This window comes from Triticum aestivum, chromosome 1B (assembly GCF_018294505.1).
Source record: "Triticum aestivum cultivar Chinese Spring chromosome 1B, IWGSC CS RefSeq v2.1, whole genome shotgun sequence".
Lineage (NCBI taxonomy): Eukaryota > Viridiplantae > Streptophyta > Magnoliopsida > Poales > Poaceae > Triticum > Triticum aestivum.
Window position 1 is genome coordinate 454194920 of NC_057795.1, and position 17110 is coordinate 454212029.

Here is a 17110-nt window from a genome sequence, read left to right on the forward strand (position 1 = left end):
TACAAAAAGGATTGGTCCACCTTGCTGCACTTTAGTTACTTCTGTTACTTTTTACCCTTTACGAATTATCTTATCACAAAACTATCTGTTATCAATAATTTCAGTGCATGCAGAGAATACCTTGCTAAAAACCACTTGTCATTTCCTTCTGCTCCTTGTTGGGTTCGATCCTCTTACTTATCGAAATGACTACGATAGATTCCCTATACTTGTGGGTCATCAGTCCTTTGGAGCTCTGAAAAACAGGTTAAAATCCTACATCAGAAGCCATTTCACACTTTTTCCACTCAGATGAAGCTTGCTCTTATTTGTTGCATTCTGCATAACCGGATCCTGCAATGGGGTTGTGATGAACTGGTGCATAAGGAGGAAGATGTGACGCCTGACGATGTTGTCAGCTCCAACCATGGTGTGGAAGCATTTGACAACGAAGCCTGAAAGAACAAAATGATAGAGTGGGCACAAGCAATATGGGATAACAGAGATCATATAAGGATCTGAAAAAAGAAGAAGAGCAAGGGCAGGGTGACAACAAGAGCTAGAATAAACCGTAATTTGTTTCGTAGTTAGGAGTGAAACTGTTCAGATCGTGTGTGGTAAGGTCACCACCAGTGAGAAGTGATGACAACACCTTATGAAGGTTGCAACCAAAGAACGTATCATATGTGCGTCTAATGTAATGCGGCCGACCAAACGGCGGGTTAAAATTAGTTTCCTCGTGCAGCTACTTGTATGCGGGTAACCAAACTATGTGCAGACGATGGTTTATATGTTTTTTTTTTGTCAGTCCCATTTAAAAAACACATGCAAAATGCAATGCAGCCCACGCAATCAAACACGTCCTAGAAGACCGAAGTAAACCATTTAGGGTCACTCTGCCAGAAACCCACAGCTCCAAGAGGAGCGAGAGCCTACGTAGCTTGCTTCCGCCGACTGCAGGGTGCAGGCCACGGCAACCCTCAAAGGAAAAATTGGTCATCACAGGAGAGGAGGGAGCGCGGCCACACACGGCCTCGCCCCCACACGACGAAGCCCCCGCCGCGTCCACCGCACACTTTTCGCGCCCCCCTCGGCGTCGGCACGGGTCTCGGCCGAGCCAAATCAGGCGCCGAGTTCGTCCCCTCCCTCCCTCCGTCGGGTCGGTCCGAGCGACGAAGCCCTATCCGGTGTCACCCGACCCGAGAGACCCATCGGTTCGCCTCCTTCGTTATAACACTCCACGCTCCCGCACTCGGGATATAATCATCCACCCGCTCTTATCTCCTCTTCCTCCTCCCTCCCCCCACCACCCCCGCCATGGCCACAGCCGCGGCCTGCGCGTCCTCCCTCCTCGCGCCGCCCTCCGCCTCGTGCGCGGGGCCGGCCGCGTCCGGCGCGCTCTTCCCCACCTCCGTGCCCTCGCTGCGCGCGTACCCGCGGCTCCTGCTCGCGTTCCGCCGCCCCGCCGCGGCCGCCGTCGCCGACCCGCAGGGCGCCGCCGTGCTAGAGGAGGAGGAGGACGAGGCGCCCGTACAGTTCGACGACGTCGACGAGGATTACGAGGACGGCTACGGTGGCCGCGGCCCCGCGTTCACGGCCCCCACCCGCCCGCGCACCGGCAAGGCCGCCCTCCCGCTCAAGCGCGACCGCGTACGCCACCGAACCCCGCGCGCGCATCATTTATCTTCTGTGTGCGTCTCGTTTTGGACGGCTGGGTGACGTTGGTCTCGAATGCGTGCAGACGAGGTCCAAGAGATACCTGGAGATACAGAAGCTGAGGGAGAGCAAGAAGGAGTACGACGTGCCCATGGCCATCTCGCTCATGAAGCAGGTCGCCAACACCCGCTTCGTCGAGTCCGCGGAGGCGCATTTCCGCATGAACCTCGACCCCAAGTACAATGACCAGCAGCTCCGGGCCACGGTACCGTTTCATTTCTTCTTCCTGTTGTTCTCTCTCTCTTCCGTTGTTTGATTTGTGTTTTTGCTTGTGACCGCAGGTCAATTTGCCCAAGGGGACGGGACAGACCGTGAAAATTGCAGTTCTCACCCAAGGTGAGTGACCACCGGTTGCATGTTGTTTGGACATGGTTATCGCCCAATCCGATGCAAATTGCACTCTATGATGCATGTGTTAAACAGAGTTATGATGCATGGGCTTGATCGAGTTTAGAGCACGCTGACTTCAATTGAATTGGTCAATATGATACTTCTTTGTATAAAGCACCAATGATGTTTTGCTGCACAATGTGGTCGATATGGTAAAAATGAGTGTGCCATAGCAAACTCCGTTGGCTGTTACTAGTTTCAAGTAGTGACAACCGATGAACTTGCATTCCACATAGGCTTGTCTATCTGCAGTTCATGTCTCATTCAATTGATAAATATTATGCTTACAGTTATCTTGCTCTTCTTTTGGAGTTGAAAAGCCATAAATGTATCATAATTGAATGCTCATATTGGGTTGATCAAAATTGTGTCTTAGGGGTAACTCAGCAGAAGCTCTCAATCAGTACACATTATGTTCATGGTGTACCTAGTTCTGTTCATACACGTAGGATGTTGGGCATACCACTTTGGATTCATTTTCTTGATGCTATGATGCATAGACTTGTTGAATAATGTAAACTTCCATTTCACAGTCTTTTGTTATACTATGTTATTCTTACCTGGTTATGCTCAGAAAATCGGCTGCCTTATATAGTGATTCTCTGATGTCTTGCAGGTGAGAAGATAGATGAGGCAAGGGCTGCAGGCGCTGATATTGTTGGCTCAGATGACTTGATTGAACAAATAAAAGGAGGATTCATGGAGTTTGACAAATTGATTGCGTCACCTGATATGATGCCTAAGGTATGGCAGTGGAACTAGCTTTGTGCGGATCATCTTTGAAGTCTTTCTTGTTTGATGAAGCTTCCCTATCCACATGCAAGGTTGTTGGGCATATTTAGCTAAGCAATTTGTCGGACACTTCTCGGAAACGGATTTTACTAGGAAATAATACAGTGATGCCTTTTTATTTGTGATGATGGTCAAAGATATTCCATTGGAATGTATTTTTCCTTTTGTTGTATTGCATTCCCTTTACTCAAACATTCCCTTTCTCAGGTTGCCAGCTTGGGTAAGATTCTAGGACCAAGAGGATTGATGCCCAACCCCAAAGCTGGTACTGTTTCTCCAAACATTACTCAGGTACTGTGGAGACTTTATTTGGTTTCCCGTAAATATTGCTTGTGAATCATCAATCATGTCAATCTTGTTTGGACTGGGTATTGTGACAGTGAAAGTGGGTGAAAAGTAGGTAGTTGCCCGTCCAACTTCATTACCCAGATATTCACAGGTTGCTTCCTTGGCTAATTGCATATATTTCCGTAGCTGAAGGCTCGTACATAGAGATATGTATTGTGCAACTCGAATGTGTAGTTTGGTTGTGCTAGGGAAAGTCAAGGCAGCGTGAGAGGAAAGTAGAAGATGTTGATTTGGCAGTTTGTGGCAGTGAAATGCTAATAATTTTTAATCCGCGAGTTGCCTTGGTAAGGTTGAAAGTATAGTAACATAATAATCAACTTAAGGTAGAGTGGGTTAGTTGACTGTAAGGTAGGACTACCAAGTCTACCATTGTTACTGACATTTGAGTTGATGGATTTTAGCACCTAGTCTCAAAGCCTTGAGTACCTGAAACCACTTAGGATTGCATAATTAGGACTAACACATCATTTTTATTTATATAGTACTCCCTCTGTTCCCAAATATTTGTCTTTCTAGATATTTCAAATGGACAACAACATACGGATGTATGTAGACATATTTTAGAGTGTAGATTCACTCATTTTGCTTCGTATGTAGTCACTTGTTGAAATCACTAGAAAGACAAAGATTTAGGAACGGAGGGAGTAAATAGGTAGCATTTCTTCTTGAATACCTGAATGTTAATCTATATTCATCCTTGCAAGACTATCATGATACACTGCAGCTATACAGGACTGCAGCAACACATACAGTACAATCTTGATAAAAGTTGTTGACACTGATAAATGATCTTATCACACATTGTATTCATAAATTCTCTTTTTTTGTGATATTGCGACATCCATCTGGCTATGGTCTGCCGTGTGAATTTTTTTTCTCTGCTAGTCATCTCTGGAGTAAGTTTGCAGCTGAACTTCTGGTGGTATCCTGTCTGCAGGCTTTCCTATGCAGAAGTTGCCCTTTACTTTTGCTGATCGTGAATATAAGTCATTCTAGAACTCGTGCCAGTCAATTTTTATTTTTGGTTTGGCCTTCAATGTATAAAAACTAATGCAAACTGGTCACAGGAATTTGGTATCACTAGATTCATCATCTTAAATATATTTCCATACTGTATAGTTGTATGATTTGTGGCAGCAACATAGTATGAGATAAATTAGTTGTTGAAGTGGTATGGATTACCTTGAAGGTCGTGTTGGCATCGAGAACGACCTAATAGTTGAGAGTATTATTTGATCTGTTTATGCTGTACCAACTTAAAATTGAGCCAATCAGCCCCAATCTTGTACTACCTATGTAACATTTTATAAGATGTTTTTAGAGCCTATGACATTGTCAAAAACATCTTATATTAAGTTACAGAGGGAGTAGCAGTTAAATTTTTATACTGTCAATGGAGAGTGGTGAGCTTGATTATGCTAATTGTGCAAATGGTTCCAGGCTATCGATGAGTTCAAGAAAGGTAAAGTTGAATTCAGAGTTGATAAGACAGGGATTGCACATATTCCTTTCGGCAAGGTTAACTTCCCTGAAGAAGACCTTATTGCAAACTTCATGGCAGTTGTTGTAAGATATCTGCTCTTATAAACATCTCTTTTGTTGTCACTCTCAGAGTTTATGTTTACTTACCTTTTGCCATATCTTCCCAGCGCTCTATTGAGAGGAACAAGCCATCTGGTGCAAAGGGGATATACTGGAAAACGGCATATGTATGCTCATCAATGGGACCTTCAATCAAGCTAAACATAAAAGAAATGCTCGACTATGGCGCTGATTCGTCTAACTAGATGTCACCACGAGCACCAATTAAGTCATCAGGCATTTGCTACCAACTTCACAGGCTTGACTATCCATCCCTTGTGATAAATACACACCGAGAAACACGACTGTGGGGGAACACTGGGAGGTGCTTAGGTACAGTTTTTTTTTAGTTTCACGGACATCCGACGTCAGCAGTTAAACAGTGCCCTGATCAACAAACGGGCGGTATTGTTGGTCGTTTGTATTTATGAGCAAATTATGCATGCACTTACAGATGTATTTTTGTCTGATGTTTGTTGTAATGTTCATCATTTTGTCAATAGTCATCCTTGAGCTTCAGCCAATATCATGTCCTCACCCGCCGTCATCGTAAAGTTGCTGCGGTTCTTGAACCATACTTTTTTTGAGTAATTGTAGGAGTAAAATTTGTGTAAAAAAAATAAAATAAAATGAGTAGTCTTCGCTATGTGAATTTTATTTTAACAGCAAACTTGGGATCAATCATTTGCCTAGTTGCACTATATTTTTCCTCCTGTGGATTGTATGAGGTTGTATCGCGTCTGAAACCCCTTTTTTTTAGAAATATCGGGTCTGAAACCTAAAGTGAAAACTTTGGTAAGATTTTTCTCCTGCAGACTGAATGGGGTCGTGTCGTGGAGGGATGCTTCGGTAAAATGCCAGTGACGCGTAATTTATCAGAAGGTCCAGCAGTGACAAAGTGGTAAGATGCTTCTACAGGTTATTAGTGTAGTGAGTAGTCTAGGTAATCATACGATTATGTATGATGGCCTCTTTGAATCAAAAGATTTTCATAGTAATTATGGAGAACTCGAATTTTTTATACTTTTTAGGGATTTAGAATTTATTTTCTATGAGGTTGTTTTGTTTTTGTAGGATTATACCCATAGAAACTTTTCCTGATGATTGTACATTTGTACTAGACTTTTCATAAGAAATTTTTAATTGACTCGAACTTCTTGGGATCATCCTTTGTTTCTCTGACGATGCAAATTCAATCATTTGGGCAATTTCAATCATGCACGATGTAAATGGATATGTCGTCACAATCCTACATTCTCCATTTCAGCGTTTTCGGAGTGCTGTGAGTCAATGAGGCCCTAGATTCAGTATTTTTTTGTGATTCCAAAGTTTTTTCTCAACTATAGTATAAGTTATTTCTGAATGATCTGCCAAAGGAAACGCATAAATTAGACAGATCAACGCACAAGTTTCTACAAAGTCCCTAGGATTTGATTAAAGCAAAATTATGTTTTTGACTGCTGACACAATTTGGTCGTGGGACTCAAAACAACAGAAGTTTGAATAATATAGTACATTTTCTCAATACAACCTATTAGTTTGTATTACAGTCGAGCATATAGGTTGTATTTCTTAATAGGCACTAGAGGAAACACATAAATTAGACAGATCAACGCATAAGTTTCTACAAAGTCCCTCATATTTGATTAAAGCAAAATTATGTTTTTGTCCCTTTACTGCTGACACGATTTGGTCGTGAGACTCAAAACAACAAAATTTTGAATAATATAGTACATTGTCTCAATACAACCTATTAGTTTGTATTACAGTATATTTACAAAATCGGATTTTGTTTATATTGTGGAAGCATGTTTCACATTTTTCATTGATTTTGAAATATTTAGTCCATCTTTTGTAAATATTAGTAGTCAAAATTTAAAAATGTGTCTTTAGTCTCACCTAAAACCTCAACTTCAGATGATCAGAGGGAAGATTTATATTACATTTTCTGTTTTTTTTGTTGCTTATCTGATATTCCATACTGACTAAAATCTATAAGGTCGGGCTTTGTACACGTCGAACAATGTCATACTGATGTCTATGACTATTATGGTGCTCGTCATACCGCGACCATGAAAATACACATGCAAAGAAGATCATGCCCATACGACCACACCCATATACAATTAGATAATAACCCATGCATTGTTGCGGAAACTTATAGCAATAAAATTATCAATAATAAAATTAAAATATATGAGTAATACTGCACCACATTCTTGCCATATGAACAGCAAAAAAAATATAGGTAATTGAAGGATGTATGCATGTTATATTGCCTTATGACATTCAAGTTCATTTTTTGTTGAAAACTAAAGAGGAAGTCGATGATGTGGAGGACTTGCATGTGTTGATAATGTGAAGACTTGCATGTGGTAGAAAGTGGACATTGAAGTTCAATTATTTGTTGCTGAAAAATGAAATAAAAATTGATGATGTGGGAGGGATTGCATGTGCTTGATTATGCAGAGGGCTTGCATACGATGGAAAGTAAAAAGTGAAAGGGTTACATGCATTTGATAATGTACATTAAAATGGGATCACTTACATAAAAATATAGGATAGGATGTGTATCCACATGCCGTGGCTTCACTAAATGTACAAATAATGTCTTAAAAGGGAAATATGATAACTCTTTTAATACAACAACGCAACATATATTATGATTAGGGAAGTTAGAGTTTACAATTATATATCTAATGGATCTTTGACAGCTCACATGTTATGTGGAACAAATATCATTTATTTAATTATATATTTAACTACTAATCGGGAACCATGAGCAAGAAATTATACTCATACCTAACACATAACTAATCATGTTGCCTATGCTTCTACTCTTTGTGGGGAGGTGGGTGATGAAGTCATGTACCTAGGGTAGGGTCATAAGCCTGATCTAAGTGCCCTACCCAAGGACACCCTTAGAAGAAACTGCCTTCCAGTCGACCAAGAGGGACCTCACTTGACGTACTTGAAGGACTCGACCATGAAGACACACTCGACCACCAGGAGATCAAGAGGCACTCTGCATCCAAACGGTTTGTAATCAAGTAGTCTTTATGGCATTTAGGACACTTTATGTAAGGCGTTACCAGTAACGCCTAGACTTAATGTACTTTAAACCCTGCATTACTGAGGGCCGGAGGGGTCTGGCGGACACTATATAAGCCACCCCCCTCCTCAGTGTAAAGGGTTCGCACCCCTGTAACCCATACACATATAATCCAGTCGACTGCCTCTAGGCTCCGAGACGTAGGGTTGTTGCTTCCTTCGAAAAGGGCCTGAACTCGTACATTCTTGTGTTCACAACTGCTCCATAGCTAGGATCTTGCCTCTCCATACCTACCCCCCATTCTACTGTCAGACTTAGAACCACGACAGTTGGCGCCCATCGTGGGGCAGGTGTCTTAGCGATTTTTGGAGAAGTTGCATTTCTTCCGATCACTTTCATCATGGTTGCTGGTGGAGTTTTGGTCGAGGGCCACGAGATCCGTCTCGGTGCTCTCACCTTCATCGCCGACGATTCCGCTTGGCTTCAGAAGGCTCCACTCGACATCGATGCACTCCCCATCCGCGGGGCGACGCACTTTCGCGCATGTGTCCGCGGCGTTCTGCTGCGGCAACCGTCGACTCCATATCGGTCGACTCCTCTGTCGTCGTCCCTCGCTGTCTCCCGCCAGCACAAGCGTTCTGGTCGGTCGAGGCTCCAGCGGTGGGTGCGGCACGCAGTGTCTCGCCAGATGGCCACCACTCAAGTCGCGGCGATCGAGCCCGACGAGTCCCTCTACGGCCTGTTCGATCTGTCGACTGGCTCCGTAGAGACTGCATCCGAGTGTGATAGCAGTGATCCAGCGGCAGAGGTTTTGATGGTCAACGGGCCTCGCAGTCCCCCCGGTTTCCCCCGCGAGGACGGGGTAGACGGTGGAGGCGACCCCGCTCAAATCCACGAGGAGTACCAACCCGAGCCACTTAATTCCCTGCAGAGGGAAGAACTTCGCCGCAGGAACATGGATGCCTTGCATACTCCCATCGCGAGAGAAACCCCCGAGGCTCGCGCCTTGGAGGAGGAACGTTTGGCTAACTTGGCTGAACGCGCTCGTCTGGAAAACCTTCAGCGAGCACTCGACGAGCGCGCGCAGCAACGAGTACCCGACTCCAGTCGACGTCAACTCTTCCCGCCGACTCAGGTATATCGAACCCCGATTCAAAATTTAGCAGCTGCAACCCGAATAGCAGAGTCAATTCAGCCCTCTCAGTCGGAGGCTGGCAGAGGCCTGATGCAGATCAGAGATTTGCTCTGGGCAGCAGGAGATCAGAATTCAGTCGTGTCGCAGTCGCACAACAGAATTCACAATCGATCCGTCGCTGCAAATACGGTTCAGTCAGCTCACAGCCCCAGATCGCCTCCGCGGCGTGAAGGACGCGAGAATCGACAGGACCAATATGGTGACCGATACGATCGTGAGGATAGGCGTCGAGTGCCCGCTCCTCTTCCAAGAGGCGGGTCTCTCGCTCCTCGGCAGCAAGATGACAGGCGTCAGTTCAGCGTGGGGCGAAGAGCTCCGGTCGACCCCCGGGAATCAGGCTTCGACGCACGGTCTATCATCGTGCAAGGCTTGGTCGATCGGAACAGGGCTCATCGGGGTGACCATGACAGAGACGCTCCCACTAGCAGCCGAGTGCATGTTTCTGGTCCGGAATGTTTCAGCAGGGCAATCAGAGCCGCGGTGATACCCCCCAACTTCAGGTTGGCGACTGGGGTGAATAAGTTCACCGGAGAGTCTAAGCCTGAAACTTGGCTCGAAGACTACCGAGTGGCTGTTCAGATTGGTGGCGGTAATGATGAGGTGGCCATGAAACATTTGCCACTTATGCTAGGGGGTTCAGCCAGGGCATGGTTGAATCAGTTGGCTCCCAGCAGCATTTACACTTGGGAAGATCTTTCCCGAGTGTTCGTCAGAACATTTGAGGGAACTTGCAAACGACCAGCTGGATTGACAGAGCTGCAAGTTTGTGTACAGAAGTCGAATGAGACCTTGAGAGAGTATATTCAGAGATGGATCACTTTGCATCATACCATGGAGAACGTGTCTGATCATCAGGCCGTCTGTGCCTTCAAGTAAACCTGGGCAAACGTCAGGCCGGGCCGGGTTTCGGGCCGGGCTTGTAAAAGCCCGAGCCCGGCCCGAAGCCCGAAATACTCCCTGATTTCAAGCCCGAGCCCGGCCCGAACTCAAGCCCGAAGCCCGAAAGCCCGGCCCGAATGGTGTTTTTTAGTACGTGTACGTGCAAGCCCGGCCCGAAGCCCGAAAGCCTGGCCCGAAAAAGAGAAAAAGAGAAGCCCGAGCCCGGCCCGAACTACCTTTCGGGCTGCAAAACAAAGCCCGAGCCCGGCCCGAGTGTCAAGCCCGGCCCGGGTTTTTCGGGCCGGGCTCGGGCCGGGTCGTCGGGCCGGGCTGCCCATGCCCGGGTTTACCTTCAAGGGTGGTGTCAAGAACAGAGAGTTAAGTTTGAAGTTTGGGCGGACCGGAGATATGACTCTGAGTCGGATGATGGAAATTGCCACCAAGTACGCCAATGGTGAAGAGGAGGACCGACTCCGCAGCGGCAAGTATAAACCAAGTCAGTCGGAGAAGGGAAACTCCAGTTGGAAGCAGAAGCGGAAGGCCGAACCAGCAGCTCCTGGGGAGGCTCTGGCCGTGGCTCAGGGCAAGTTCAAGGGAAAGCCCAAAGGATCCTGGAACCCCAAGAGGGTGAAGGATAAAGAAGGAAATGACGTGATGGATATGCTGTGTCACATCCACACGAAGAAAGACGAAGAGGGTAATATCATCTACCCGAAGCATACCACTCGCCAGTGCAGGCTCCTGATCCAGCAGTTCCAAAGTAAACAGCCCAAGGACAAGGAAAAGGAGTCGGACAAAGCTGAAGACAAGGAGGACAGTGAGGGAGGATACCCTCATGTTAACTCCACTCTGATGATCTTTGCGGATGTGGAAAGCAAGAGCCGACTGAAGGTTATTAACCGTGAGGTAAACATGGTCGCCTCGGCGACACCCAGCTATCTGAGATGGTCCCAAACACCTATTACATTCGACCAGTCTGATCACTCGACTCATATAGCCACCCCTGGGAGGCAAGCTTTGGTGGTCGACCCGATTGTCGAAGGCACTCGACTGACGAAGGTGCTAATGGATGGTGGTAGCGGACTGAACTTGTTATATGCAGACACACTGAAGGGTATGGGCATTCCGATGTCCCGACTGAGCACCAGTAACATGAGTTTTCATGGAGTCATACCCAGAAAGAAAGCCGAGTCACTCGGCCAAATAGCTCTGGACGTGGTGTTCGGTGATTCGAAACATTTCCACAAAGAGAGGCTGACGTTTGAAGTCGTGGACTTTCAGAGCGCTTACCACGCTATTTTGGGGAGACCAGCTTACGCACGATTCATGGCTCGACCATGTTATGTGTACCTCAAATTGAAGATGCCCGGTCCCAAAGGCGTGATCACTATCACTGGTGATCGGAAAAAAGCAGAAGAGTGTTTCCAGAAAGGCTCGAAAATTGCCGACTCCCAGGTGACAGCGGTCGAGCTAGAGGGATACAAGCAAAATGCAGATCCGAGTGATTTGCTGCGAACCAAGAAGCCTGCCACAGAGTCAGCATTTCAGTCGTCCGGTGAGACGAAGCCCGTCCACATTCACCCGACCGACCCCAATGCAGCTCCGACCCATATCTCTACAACACTCGACCCGAAATAGGAAGAAGCGCTCATCCAGTTCCTCCGTGAGAACTGGGACATCTTTGCATGGAAGCCTCCTGACATGCCGGGTGTTCCCAGGGGACTGGCTGAGCATCGCCTTAGAGTCGACTCAGCAGCAAAACCAGTAAAAGAACATCTTCGACGGTCCGCCGTCCAGAAGAGAAAAGCAATTGGTGAAGAAGTGGCTCGACTATTGGCGGCAGGATTTATCCAAGAGATATACCACTTCGAGTGGCTCGCCAATGTCGTCATGGTTCCTAAGAAGGACAACTCACTCAGAATGTGCATTGATTTCAAGCACATCAATCGGGCCTGCCCGAAAGATCATTTTCCTCTCCCTCACATTGATCAAATTGTTGACTCGACCGCGGGATGCGAGAGATTGTCTTTTCTAGACGCTTATTCCGGGTACCATCAGATCCGTCTGTACGGACCCGATGAGATAAAAACAGCTTTCATCACTCCATTCGGGTGCTTCTGCTATATCACCATGCCATTCGGCCTCAAGAATGCCGAAGCCACGTTTATGCGAATGATTCAGAAGTGTTTGCTCACTCAAATCAGTTGGAATGTGGAAGCGTATATGGATGATATCGTGGTCAAGTCGCGAAAAGGTTCCGACCTGCTGACTGACCTCGCCGAAACATTTGCCAACCTCAGGAGGTATGATATCAAGCTCAATCCTTCAAAGTGCACATTCGGAGTACCTGGCGGGAAGTTACTCGGTTTTCTCGTTTCCGAACGGGGAATCGATGCTAACCCAGAAAAAATTGGCACCATACTCCGAATGAAACGCCCCGTGCGTGTGCACGATGTCTAGAAGCTTACTGGATGCTTGGCCGCGTTAAGTCGATTCATCTCTCGCCTCGGTGAAAAGGCGTTGCCCCTTTACCGACTGATGAAGAAGGCAGACAGGTTCGAGTGGACTCCAGAAGCTGATGCAGCGTTTGCCGAGTTAAAAACTCTGCTCTCCACCCAGCCGGTGCTTGCTGCTCCAATCAGCAAAGAGCCTCTGTTGCTTTATATTGCAGCCACAGGACAAGTCGTCAGTACAGTACTTACGGTCGAGCGGGAAGAAGAAGGGAAAACCTTCAAAGTTCAACGCCCAGTATATTATCTCTCTGAAGTTTTGACCCCATCGAAGCAAAGATATCCTCATCATCAGAAGCTCGTATATGGGATCTACATGACCATGAAGAAGGTTGCCCATTATTTCTCTGATCATGACATTACAGTCGTCAGCAACGCACCATTGTCAGAGATTCTGCACAACAGAGATGCAACTGGTCGAGTGGCTAAATGGGCGATTGAACTCCTTCCCCTTGATATCAAATTTGAGGCAAAGAAAGCCATTAAGTCCCAAGCAATAGCAGATTTCCTTGCTGAGTGGATTGGACAACAGCAGCCGACTGAAGTTCACTCGGAGCATTGGACCATGTTCTTTGATGGCTCTAAGATGTTGAATGGTTCCGGTGCTGGGGTTGTCCTAGTTTCCCCCAGAGGAGATAAGCTCAGATATGTGCTCCAGATCCACTTTGACTCCTCCAACAATGAGGCAGAGTACGAGGCCCTCTTGTATGGGTTGCGCATGGCCATCTCACTCGGCGTCCGTCGCCTTATGGTTTATGGCGACTCAGATTTAGTGGTCAACCAAGTGATGAAGGAGTGGGACATTAGAAGCCCAGCTATGACTGGATACTGCAATGCAGTGAGGAGGCTGGAAAAGAAGTTTGAGGGGTTAGAGCTCCATCATATACCCCGACAGAAAAATCAAGCGGCTGATGATTTGGCGAAGATAGGTTCCAAGAGAGAAACCATTCCCAGTGGTGTGTTCCTAGAGCATATCCATACTCCATCAGTCAAAGAAGATCCTTTTACTGAAGAAGCTCCGCAGCCCAAGAGTGCCACAGATCCGACTGAAGTTGAAGTTCCAGCGGTGGTCGACTTGGTCATGGAGGTTTTAGTGATCACTCCCGAGTGGACAGTTCCATATATCGCGTATATCCTAAGGAAAGAGCTCCCAGAGGACGAAGAAGAGGCTCGACAGATCGTCCGCCGATCCAAAGCCTTTACTGTGATCGAGGGACAGCTATACAGAGAGAGCGTGACTGGAGTTGGTCAGAAGTGCATAACGCCAGAAGAAGGTCGAATAATCCTTGATGATATCCACTCGGGGACCTGTGGTCATCATGCGTCCTCTCGGACCATCGTGGCCAAAGCATACCGAGCCGGATTTTACTGGCCAAGGGCGAATGAAATGGCAAAGGAGATAGTGGACAAATGCAAGGGATGTCAGTTTTACTCCAACATGTCACACAAGCCTGCGTCAGCTCTGAAGACCATACCACTCGTCTGGCCCTTCGCAGTATGGGGGTTGGACATGGTGGGCCCCTTGCGAACAGGTCGAAGCGGTTTCACGCATGTACTGGTGGCAGTCGACAAGTTCACCAAGTGGATCGAGGCTAAACCCATCAAGAACCTTGACGCCGGTACTGCGGTTAGCTTCATCAGAGAACTAATATTCAGATATGGAGTCCCGCACAGCATCATCACAGACAATGGATCAAACTTCGACTCGGAGGAATTCAGAGAGTTCTGCACATCTCAAGGCACACGAGTCGACTACGCTTCGGTTGCCCATCCACAGTCGAATGGGCAAGCAGAGCGAGCCAATGGCTTGATCCTCAAAGGATTGAAACCCCGACTGATGCGTAATCTCAAGCATGCGGCTGGAGCATGGGTCGACGAACTTCCCTCAGTGCTTTGGGGTCTGCGGACCACGCCTAATCGGTCGACCGGAAGAACTCCATTCTTCTTGGTCTATGGAGCTGAAGCAGTCTTGCCGAGTGATCTTCTCCACAATGCTCCTCGAGTTGAGCTTTATAACGAAGCTGAAGCGGAACAAGCGCGGCAGGACGCAGTCGACCTTTTAGAGGAAGAAAGGGAGATGGCTCTGATCCGATCGACCATCTACCAACAAGATTTGCGTCGCTTCCACGCCAGAAACGTGAAGAGTCGAGCCTTCCAGGAAGGAGATTTGGTTCTCCGAGTGGATCAGCAGAAATAACACAAGCTTGCCCCTTCTTGGGAAGGACCCTTCATCGTCACCAAGGTTCTCCACAACGGAGCGTATCGTCTCTACAATGTCAAGCACAATATCGACGAGCCCCGAGCTTGGAACGCGGAGATACTCCGCCCATTTTACACTTAAGATTTCACTCGGATGAGTTGTAATAAAAGTACTTCTGTAGTCCATATTTTGCAAGATAATAGTGTCATAATTTCCCCAATGATTTTTGTCACTTTTATTTGTTCAGTAAAAATTTCCCACCCAGTGGGTGACTTAGCTGCGAATCCGTTTCGCCTAAGTTTATAAAAAAAATCCTTACCGAGTGGTGAGCCAGCCTCCCACTCGGGGGCTTAGCTGCGAATCCGTTTCGCCTAAGTTTCAGTAAAATCCTACCGAGTGGTGAGCCAGACTCCCACTCGGAGGCTTAGCTGCAGTCTAAGTACTCGCCTAAGTTCCAATAAAATCCTACCGAGTGGTGAGCCAGACTCCCACTCGGGGGGCTTAGCTGCAGTCCAAGTACTCGCCTAAGTTTCAATAAAATCCTACCGAGTGGTGAGCCAGACTCCCACTCGGAGGCTTAGCCGCAGTCCAAGTACTCGCCTAAGTTCGAATACAACGGGCAGTAGCAAGGAAGACGAGGTGCAGGTCGACTGCGACCCTCTCCTCCGAGCTACACCACAAGTACAATGTGCGGTAGCAAGGAAGACGAGGTGCAGGTCGACTGCGACCCTCTCCTCCGAGCTACGCCACAAGTACAATGCGCGGTAGCAAGGAAGATGAGGTGCAGGTCGACTGCGACCTTCTCCTCCGAGCTACACCACAAGTACAATATATAAATCCTACCGAGTAGAGAGCAGACCTCCCACTCGGGGGCTTAGCTGCAACCCTGTGCTTGCCTAAGTTATGAAAATCCTATCGAGTGGAGAGCAAACCTCCCACTCGGGGGCTTAGCTGCAGCCTAGTGCTCGCCTAAGTTATAAAAATCCTACCGAGTGGAGAGCAGACCTCCCACTCGGGGGCTTAGCTGCAGCCCAGTGCTCGCCTAAGTTATAAAAATCCTACCGAGTGGAGAGCAGACCTCCCACTCGGGGGCTTAGCTGCAGCCTAGTGCTCGCCTAAGTTATAAAAATCCTACCGAGTGGAGAGCAGACCTCCCACTCAGCGGCTTAGCTGCAGCCCAGTGCTCGCCTAAGATATAAAAATCCTACCGAGTGGAGAGCAGACCTCCCACTCGGGGGCTTAGCTGCAGCCCAGTGCTCGCCTAAGATATAAAAATCCTACCGAGTGAAGAGCAGACCTCCCACTCGGGGGCTTAGCTGCAGCCTAGTGCTCGCCTAAGATATAAAAATCCTACCGAGTGGAGAGCATGCCTCCCACTCGGAGGCTTAGCCGCAGTCCAGTGCCCGCCTAAGCAAATTGGGGAACAAGTCGACTGCAATGAGCATCTCGCTTTAACCAGCAAAAGACATCTCAAGCCAAATGCAAGCATATTCGAACGTCGAATCCAAGTTCGGATAAATACCTAACGGAACCGAAAGTGCTCAGGCGCTAAGCCTGTTAAGGTTTATCGGTTACAAAACTCACTCGGCATACCGAGGCAAATTTAAAGTATCGAGCTCAGAAGTTTTTTACCCCTCCTGTGGAGGGCTGGAAGGTGCCACAAACTCGTCCAGATCAATTCCATCTGCAATCCGAGTGGCAGCGGCAATGAAGGTCTCCATGAAAGATCTGAAATCGTGCTTCTTGGTGTTGGCCACCCTGAGAGCCACCAGCTTGTCCTCCCGTGCATCCTTGCAGTGAACGCGGACCAGAGATAGAGCAACATCCGCGCCGCACCTGGCCGAAGATTTCTTCCACTCCTGCACTCGACCAGGGACTACGTTTAGTCGAGTCATCAGAGACTCGAGGTCATTTTGGAGCGTCTCCCCGGGCCAGAGCGTAGTGTCGATGCGAGAAGTGGCGACCTTCAGCCTTGCAAGATAGTCAGTGACAGCAGCAACGCGAGACTCGAGCCGGAACACGTTCATGGCGACTTCATCATTCACCGGAGAGTTGATGGGGTCCAGGTTTGGTTCCAATCGACTAGTCTCCTCTTCAAAGTTTTGGCAAAATTCTGCAAGTACAATCGCCGAGTCAAGGCAATGGTCGAATGGAAAGATCACTGTAAAAATGATTGTTTGGCACAAAGGATTACCTTCGAGCATGAGGAACAACTTTTTGGCGAGTCCGCTCAGATAGGCCTCCAGATCATTCTTCTTCCCAACCAACTGACTGGCCTTGTCATTCAGAGCAACTTTGTCATCTTTTAGTCAACTAACCTCCTTGTTGGCAATAGCGAGAGCAGCTTTCAGATTGGTGTTCTCTTCTTCAAGCCTGGTGACTGAAGTCAACTTCTCGTCTGCAAGTTTGGTCTTCTCTAAAGCTGTTCTCTGCATCTCAGCCAACTCAAGGTCTTTCTTCTTCTGGGC

General features: G+C 47.5%; 1 protein-coding gene across 2 annotated transcripts; it reads left to right on the forward strand.

The window, feature by feature from the left end:
* Positions 1-1245: 1245 nt before the first annotated feature.
* LOC123130973 (50S ribosomal protein L1, chloroplastic) lies at positions 1246-5330 on the forward strand. 2 transcript variants are annotated; one of them, XM_044550765.1, is made up of 8 exons: positions 1282-1433; positions 1557-1629; positions 1721-1900; positions 1977-2031; positions 2702-2829; positions 3085-3168; positions 4666-4791; positions 4875-5330. In XM_044550765.1, exons 1-8 carry the CDS (start codon positions 1297-1299, stop codon positions 5010-5012), a joined length of 921 nt encoding a protein of 306 aa, XP_044406700.1. In that variant the 5' UTR covers positions 1282-1296; the 3' UTR covers positions 5013-5330. The 2 variants fall into 2 exon arrangements, with proteins under 2 accessions (XP_044406693.1, XP_044406700.1); XM_044550758.1 differs by having other exon boundaries at positions 1246-1629.
* The last annotated feature ends 11780 nt before the right edge of the window (positions 5331-17110 follow it).

Coding starts and splice junctions, on each gene's coding strand:
- LOC123130973 (XM_044550758.1), top strand. CDS start 1,297: ATGGCCACAGCCGCGGCCTGCGCGTCCTCCCTCCTCGCGCCGCCCTCC. Junction 1,901..1,976: donor ACCAGCAGCTCCGGGCCACG/GTACCGTTTCAT, acceptor TTGTGACCGCAG/GTCAATTTGCCCAAGGGGAC. Junction 4,792..4,874: donor CAAACTTCATGGCAGTTGTT/GTAAGATATCTG, acceptor ATATCTTCCCAG/CGCTCTATTGAGAGGAACAA.